This window comes from Epinephelus lanceolatus, chromosome 10 (assembly GCF_041903045.1).
Source record: "Epinephelus lanceolatus isolate andai-2023 chromosome 10, ASM4190304v1, whole genome shotgun sequence".
NCBI lineage: Eukaryota > Metazoa > Chordata > Actinopteri > Perciformes > Serranidae > Epinephelus > Epinephelus lanceolatus.
In genome coordinates, this window is record NC_135743.1 from 25,937,059 (window position 1) to 25,945,791 (window position 8,733).

The 8,733-nt window shown below is 44.1% G+C and overlaps 1 protein-coding gene across 1 annotated transcript in view; it reads left to right on the forward strand.

Annotated features, from left to right (window-relative positions):
* The window catches only part of lars2 (leucyl-tRNA synthetase 2, mitochondrial), a 47,335-nt gene extending 39,299 nt beyond the window's left edge, over window positions 1-8,036 (forward strand). Inside the window, exons 14-21 of the mRNA XM_033641565.2 lie at window positions 397-534; window positions 612-715; window positions 1,330-1,509; window positions 1,811-1,980; window positions 2,880-2,957; window positions 3,057-3,168; window positions 4,313-4,440; window positions 7,664-8,036. Of these exons, the coding sequence (XP_033497456.2) occupies window positions 397-534; window positions 612-715; window positions 1,330-1,509; window positions 1,811-1,980; window positions 2,880-2,957; window positions 3,057-3,168; window positions 4,313-4,440; window positions 7,664-7,843 (1,090 nt within the window). The 3' untranslated portion in view covers window positions 7,844-8,036. The remainder of the gene's footprint in view (window positions 1-396; window positions 535-611; window positions 716-1,329; window positions 1,510-1,810; window positions 1,981-2,879; window positions 2,958-3,056; window positions 3,169-4,312; window positions 4,441-7,663) is intronic.
* Window positions 8,037-8,733: the final 697 nt, after the last annotated feature.

Consider the following 8,733-nt stretch of genomic DNA (forward strand, 5'->3'; position numbering starts at 1 on the left):
GTAGCGTCTGTGTTTCCTGGAATGAAAAGAAATTCTCAGAGGAACAGGAAGTCATGCATTTGATATTTAGTTGGAGTAGCTGGCATGAGCAGTGAAGGCGAGTGTAGATAAATTAGATTATCTATTGGTGTAGTTAATGCGGATGTTTATTCTTTTTTAAGGAAGGAAAGATGTCAAGCACTTGACACAGTGTTTGACATTTGATCTGTGGGAGGTGCAGTGAAAAGACAAAAAGAGTAAAGAAATGACGACTTAAACTAAACATCATAGATCTTTAAATATCCAGTCTCCCACACTGAGACTTGTTTTTCACACTTTTATTGTTAACACATCTCTGAATACCTTAAATTCACAGCTTCACAACACAGCTCCCTCAAACTTACTCTCCCTCTCCAGGCCTTTTGAGCGCCACCTAGCAGATCACTGGCTGCCTGTGGACGTGTACATCGGAGGGAAGGAGCACGCCGTCATGCACTTGTACTACGCTCGCTTCCTCTGTCACTTCTGCAAGGATCAGGGTCTCGTTGCTCACAGGTACAGTCCACTGCTCGTTCTGCTTTGGCTGTGCACGTTGCGTATTCAGGTTAATTAACTTCCTTTCTGTCTTTTAGGGAGCCTTTTTGGAAACTGCTGGTTCAGGGTCTGATCAAGGGCCAGACTTTCAAACTGGCAGACAGCGGCCAATACTTGAAGAGAGAAGAAATAGACTTCACAGGTACACACTTCCTGAATCTGCAGTGTGTTTGTCGGTGTTACATGTGTAACATGAGAGAGGAGAGGGCTTCCCTCCATGTGGCTCTGACAGATAAAACAAATACGAGCTATAACAACATTTTCATTTTTTATTGTTGTATGTGGTAACATCAATATCCTCTCTTTTGTGCTGCTAATAGCAATCTCTCTCTGTTTTGTGCTTTATATTTTTTCGTTATTGAACGACAACTTAACCAGCTACACTTGACAAAAGGCAAATCACAAGAAATCCTTTGAAGAGATGAAAGACATCTCTTACAATTGGCTTCACAACCAAGGATCTTCAGCCTTTCTCTATTGCTTGGTAGCAGAATAAATAGGAGATATTTGCGGCTCACAGAAAAGAGAAGCCTGTTGATCCTGGTGTTAGAGACTCACATTGACTAGGCCTTAGACAGTTGTCTTTCTTCTGTCCTATACTAATTATTATCAAACAGGAGCCAATAGGAAGCAGTAAAAGTAAATAAAAACACACTGAGATTAAATTGTGGTTTGCTAGTTCTCTCCAACCTTGGCGAGAGTTTGACACTTTGTCTCTCTATATCTGACCTCTGGCTCCCGACCTGCCTCCTCTAGATAAGGAGCCAGTGGCGCGTGGCGGTGGTCGTATTGAGCTGACATGGGAGAAGATGAGCAAGTCTAAACACAATGGTCTGGACCCTCAAGACGTGGTGCAGCAGTATGGCGTGGACACGGTTCGGCTCTACATCCTTTATGCAGCACCACCTGAACAGGACATCCTCTGGAATGTCAAGAGTGAGTTGTGATGCGTCGTGAGGGTCAGTCGTTGGTCAATGTCAAGCCATCGGCGAGCGTTTGTCACCCTAGTTTTTGCTGTGTTTCCTGCACCGTTGAACACTAGTTGGACACATGAGGCAACGCAACAGTTGGCCCTTGTCACCACTTGTTCTTTGATGTCGGTTTGGTGTGTCTGGGCTTTAAGAAACCAATATCAATTGTTTTCCAATGTCGTAGTAAATCTCATTTTGAAAAGGTGTCTCTCCCACAGCATGTCACAATATCCTTTTCTTCTGTGTCTGTGTGTTCATCACCTCAGCGGATGCCCTACCCGGGGTTCTGCGATGGCAGTCTCGGCTCTGGCAGCTGGTGACAAAGCTGAGGGGGGCTCGGCAACTGGGAGACATCCCTAACCCCTCCCTGCTGAAAAAGAAAGAGCTGGCAGAGGCCAAGAAGATCTGGAAGAACAAGAACTATGCTATTCAAGAGGTAGAGCCTCAGACTGTCTGTGGTCTTCATGAAAAAAAAGGCCCCTGGTGACATTATTTAACAGTTAGCTGCTGCTGCAGCCATTACCAGCAGGGGTCAGTACTGGGCCCATATTTAAAATGACAGTAAGTTAGTGGTCAGCTTCCTTCAGTAAGATGAATGAATCATCCCTTTGCAGCTGTTACCTTTGGTCTATTTTGAATTTTCTCTGCTAATACAAACTATCTGTGGTTGTTGGGTTTGGCCTTTTACACTGCACTGTTAGAAGGCTTAGTGAGACGTCTTTTCTCAGTTGTAAGGTACGATGTACGATGACATGGTCCAAGCTAATATGTCACTCATTCCACAGCACAACAGTAAATAGTCCTGGGCTCCAGCTCTCCCATCCAATGCTAAACATCCGTTGCAACCTGACACCCCCTGAGTAAAGAGTAAAAGGAGGGGATGGAAATTGATTTTAGATCCACTCCGTCTCCTTTCACACTTTATAAATAGCCTCCTTTGGCTGCCAGGTTTGATTCTCCCTCCCCACCCCTCAGGGCTGGTGCTTTTAAAGGACCTCAGGCTGTTTGCCATAAGCTCCCAAAGCTGAGGCCGTCCTTTGATCCGTCCCTCAGAAAAGCCTTAGTGATCGACCTCCTCCTCCCTAAGGCCCTTCCCAAATGGGTTCTTCTTCCCCGAAGGCTAAGCAGGGCAATGTTGACATGCTGTGTGCCTTCAGCCGGTTCACATAGTGATAACAAGGAGGAGGCTCCTCTTTTGAGCCTGTCATTGTGTTCTATTGATTCCTTAAAGGCAGAATCAAAAATATTCTATGACATGATGAATGTAAAGCCTCAGTCTTTATCATTTTTACCAACTGACTGTTTCATCTGTTTTATGTTTGTTTGCATTTTTAGGTGACATCTCACTTCACAGAGGAATTCCTCTTCAACGCAGCCATTTCCCGCCTGATGGGACTCACTAATACGCTGAATGTGAGTGTGCCTGCCGGTACCTTGAAATAAAGGCATCACATTTATTACTAAACACTTTGGAAATCACCTTTTCTTTTTTTTACCACTGTGTGTGTTCAGAGTGCAACGGTCAGGCTGTTGCAGCACAGTGTGGAGTTTGAGGAAGCTCTGGCTGCGTTGGTGATGATGACAGCGCCCATGGCTCCTCACCTGGCTTCTGAACTTTGGGCAGGTTGGTGACATGCAAATTCTTCACAAATAATGCACTCTGCCCCGCCTCTTGTGGGGAATCAAAGACATATTAAAATGTTCATCCATCACGTGACAAACCTCGAGATGTTGCATCTTGCACTTATTGTACACCATTAATTGAATTATTTTTATTCATTTGTGTTAGACTCTGAATATCAGTTAAGGTCACATCATGGTGCATTTGTGTTTGTGGTAAAATGAGGTTATTTCTAATATCTGTAAGAGGAAGTGAGTAAGTGCCCATCAGTTATGTAACTAACAGCTGTTAGGCCAGTGACACGTTTTCATTTGTATATCTGTTACACATCCTTGACAAATTAAAGCCATACAACAGTTCACCTGAAATATATTCATTGTCCATCAAATGAAACTGAAAGCAGCGCTGCTTGGTCTTGGCCAAGTGTAGAAAACAAACAATACAAAAGAAAATCTAGTGTCACTTTTTGTGCCTCATATGAAACCTTTCCCCCCTGACGCTGGCTTGGAGGACATCCCCTCATTGTTGATGACACACATACACAAGCTCTCGGCACACAGCTGAGAGAAAAGAGGTTCCGGGAAAACATATTGTCCAGCTGATAGCCGAAGTCAGGAAAACCTGACAGATAACCGCTGGGAGGAAGAGGCGTGTGTGCTTTTAATGAGTGACTGCGTGCATTTTGTTTGTGCTCCCATGCGTAGTTTTAGAAGCAGGACATGCAAGTGAGAAACCTGTGAACTCTGCTGCACTTGGTCACGTTGTATTTCTCAAACTTGTTCTCGTTGTTTGTAACTCACACACACACAGTACAGGATAGAGGAAGTTCACATCCTTCCCTTGTGCCTCCAGAGCGACGTACACTTAAAACAGGACAGGGGGTGGTGGGATGTTGTTTGACCCTTCATCAAGATTCTTTTTCTCTAGTTGGTGAAAAGCAACATAAAAGTCATCTCCAGCAAATTCTCTGGCTCGCTTCAATAAAAGACAACCTATTTACTTTGTTCTGGTCTATTTTCACTAAGTGTTTTTCTCCTCAACACTTGGCTGAGTTTGTGTAATGGCTGTTTGAGAGAACCGCAGCACAAGAAACCATCTCCACAGTGTAAAAGCAGGTACTTTAATGTTCTCCTGTGTTTCCACGCAGGTCTTTGCCAGGTGAAAAACCCTCTCAGCCCCCTCCTTCTGCGGGGAGGAGATGTCCTGCAACAGTCCTGGCCGACTGTGGACCCCGAGTACCTGGAGGCCCCTGACTTTGTGGAGCTGTCTGTGCTGGTAGGATCACACACACACACACACACACACACACACACACACACATACACACACACACACACACACAATCTCATGGATGTTTTTTTTCTTTCCATGTGTAGAGTTAGAGAAGGAGTGGACCAAAGTTCTGACCCAGTTGTGCTCATTAACCTCAGCCGCGCCAAATAACATGCTTGTCGAGCTAAAAACGAAGCTCTTACTTTTCTTCATTTTTTGTTTTGAACATAAAAAGTTTTCTCGCGGCCCTTTGCTCGTTATTTATACTCAACTTTATTAATCAGCGTACGCGCACAAGTTCGCTCTTGCATCCAGTACCATTTTCACTCGCTCTCCGCTCTTAAACTGTAAGTCTTAGGTCCATGATTACGTTCATAGTCTGTAATTTTCAAGAGAGCCTATGATTACCCAGTGTGTGTGCGTGTCCACACGTGTGTGTGTGTTTATGCGTCTGCATGTCAAGTGGTGTGCTTAAAGCTAAAAAGACAAGTGGGTCAATAATTAAAAGCCAGGCACAGAGCCACTGTGTTATTCCTGACTCACGGTTACTCTCTCACTCTCATTTCTTGTGTCTTTTTTTCTGCTTGTGCGCTCAATCACACAAATAGCGAAAGCCCTCGGTTTGGCAGCGTATGTCATCATCAGGAGTGGAAGTGTGTAAGCACTACACGTGTGTGTGTGTGAGTGTGTGTGTGCACTTTCAAAGGAATTAAAGACAATCAGAGAGTAGGCTCAGAAAATCAACTTGGATCAGATCCAGGCGTCACACATGCTAACACTGGCACATGAATGAAAACACACACACACACACACACACACACACACGTGTCAGTCTTCACGGTGTCCTGAATATCGACTCAGTTAATAGATAAAAGCTTGAACTGCTTTAATCTGACTGTTTTCTCTCTAGAGGGTCATATCTCCGGAGAAAAACTGCTAATCCCCTCACTCTCTCACACACAGACACACACAGATACACACGTGATATGTGATGATAGCAAACACAGTCAGCTGACTAACAGCACCTCTCTTTCAGCGGTTCGATTCTCCTTCTGTACTCTGACGGAGAGACAAGAAAGCACAAGATAGAAATGAAAGAAACCTGGAGTGTCTGTGTGTGGGCGTGTATTGCTATCTTTATGAGGACCAGTTTTAGTTTTAAACCAATGTAGTGCAGACGCTTCTGTATTGTGAGGCTGGTCCTCACCACTTAAAGGGGCTGTTGAAGGGTTAAGACTTGGTTTTAATTTTAAGATGGAGACATACTTGCTTTTATCAACATGGTTGTGTGCACATGATGGCGTTGGCTGTGCACCTCCTTAGAAATTAACACAACGCATCAGCCAGATACAGTATGTGATCGGCACATGAACAGTAGGGGCAGTATGGTGATGACGTGACGACATGCTTGATTTATGGGCCTTACATAACATCTATGGCACCGCTGTCATTTTTCTGCCATGATCCCAGGATTAGCAATAAAGTAACCCCAGTGTCACCATGTTTATTGTTTACATCATTCAAATCTCGAAGTTCTGAAGGTCTGAGTTCTCTGGTGTGCCCTCTACTGGAATTTATACTTCTGCGTTGAATCGATGCCGTAGCTACAGCGTAGGCTCTGTGTCGGCATGGAAGCCTACGTCGTAGCCTGGCGTGCACCTCCCCAGAAATGTAACTACACGTCGTGGCAACGCAGGCCTGTCTATTTTTGTAAGCTGAAACCATTTCCCTCAGTGGAAACAAAGCTTTTATTTACTTTAATTTCACAGAAATGAAACAATAAATTGTGAAGACAAATAAGGCTTCACAAAAATAGCATTTTAGGCATTGCAGGATTTATCCTGGCTTCATATGAGCAGAGGAAATCTCTGCTCATTGCTAGGCTAATTTATACAATGTAAAATGCCATAGGTTGGCGCTAATAAAGTTAGCATGTTATATTTGTTTGGAAAACGTGTTTAGTATGACAGTTGTTTTGTCAGTGAATCTTGTGAGTTATAATGGAGCCAATTTATGTTCCATTACCTTTGTTAAATGTTGCTGTTGTCCCTGGTTTTATATGAGTAGAGGAAAAGTCTGCTAGCCGCTAGGCTAATTTATACAATGTAAAATGCCATAGGCTTGTGCTAATAACATTAGCATGTTGTATTTGTGGGGAAAATGTGTCCAGATCAAAACAAGTGCTTTGTCTGTGAATGCTGCGAGTTATAATGAAGCTGATTTATGTACTTGTGTTTGAAATTGTCTCTATTAAGCCATATTTGATGTGTGTTTTGAATCAACTAAACTTTACAACACTTCATAGAAACCCTGCCACCAACTAGTGTTTTGGAGGTGTAACTGTAGAGTGACGCAGACACACCACCACACAAGTATAAATGCTCACAACGGCATAGACCACGTGTAGGCTACAGCATAGGGTCTGCCACACAACTATAATTGCTGCGAAACTAGCTTAGTACATAGATAAGAGTATGAACAATTCCGTTCATGACATGAAAAGCAAGTATAGCTCCAGCCTGAGGGTTAGAATTAAATGGGTTTGTACAACTCTGCTTTCTCCATAATCATATTTGCTCTGTCTGGGACTGAAAACAGTTCTCTTTTACACATTTTCATGTATGCATTCTTGTTTTCTTCTTGTGCATCTCTCATACACAAGTCATAAATCCTATACACCCAATGTATACACCCCGTCTGCCCTTACACACACATAGAACATATATTTGAGCTCCCAGTGCTCGATGATGATGTTGATGTTGGTTTTCCTTCAGACTGAGCTCTCTGTTGTGGGCTCCCTCAGCCCTGTGGAGGCAACCTCACTCCCTGTGTCCTCTAATCAAGTAGTTGGGTTTGTCCCAGAAGGGAGGCCAGCGCTGAGCGTCCTCAGACACACACACACACACACACACACACACACACACACACACACACCACTGATTTCAAACCACTTCTAGAAACATGATCACATTCACGGTGTACACACATGCACTTGCTTTTAAACATTACAAGACTGAGTGCCCTTCCCATACCTACCACTAACTATGTGTTTGAAGGGTTCACTGTATATGTGGAAGGAGAGGTGGAGCCTGTTATTTTGGGGCTTGTGTGCCAGGAGGGAAGAGTTGGGTATAGTCTGAAAGGGCAGAGCCGCTTTCAGATGGAGACTTTGGCAGAACAGATAGTAATTTATCCCATCTTTTTATTCCTCTATTTTTACCCTCAGATAAACAACAAGGCCTGTGGGACAGTGTCCGTGCCGCTGCAGGTGTCCAAAGATTCGGAGCAGGTGCAGAAGCTCATCCTGGAGAGCCCGTTCGGACAGAAGCTTCTTGGCGAGCGCAGCATCAAGAGAGCCATCCTCTCCCCTAGGACTGCCCTCATCAACTTCCTCATTGATGAGTGATATTTAGGCATTCACAGCTACTTCTGTAACTGCTAGATGGTTGTGAACGCCATCATGTCAGTCAGTGACTTCAGGGAAAGAGAAAAGAGGATGACTTTAATGTAAATTAAGACAAAGTTATCATTTTTAATGTAAATATGTCTTAAGATTTTTATTTATATTTTCCTGTTTTTAATAAAAGCCTGAAGAAGCAGTGGAGTTTCTCGTCTCTTTAAAAATCCCCAAGCGAGATTTAGCACCTGTCTCTTTCACATCAGTCTCCCATTTAGTCAGACCCTCTTGACAATCACACATGAGCCCAAACACCACTTTAGATTCCACTCATCCTTCAAATTCCTCCTTTCTCCTGCAACACCACTTTCAGCATCGCACCCAGGACCACAACCTCGCACCTCTCTGTCTGCCATTTGCCTGTCTGCTTGGCATCTGGGCTGAGTCACACAGTCCAGATCTGCCTTATCAGTGTTGTGTCTCTACCTCTGCTTCTGCTTTTAGCCACAGATCCCCTCTAAGCACCAGACACGTTTGGTTTCTTAGAAGTGGCACTGTGCTCTGTGAACCCTTTTTGCCATCAAAGGTCTATCAGAGGTCACCGAAGAGCCTAATGTGGTCGGGGATTTTTCAGCTTGCTGCAGTATCATGTTTGTCCATTGTTGCACTGTGCCGATTCATCAGCTTGGTGTCTCTGTCTCAGCATATGGCCGACGTGACTCAGACATCAGCACTGACTTGGCAGAGCGGCAGCAGCAGCAGCACTGAAATGTATCCATGTATACACCCACTGGCCTATCTTTAAAGGCTCGGTGAGTAAGCACTTATTTGATACGTACATGCCCTTGCAGTGCCCACGTCTCCTGTGCACCAAGAGTTTTTGGTAGCAGCATAACAAA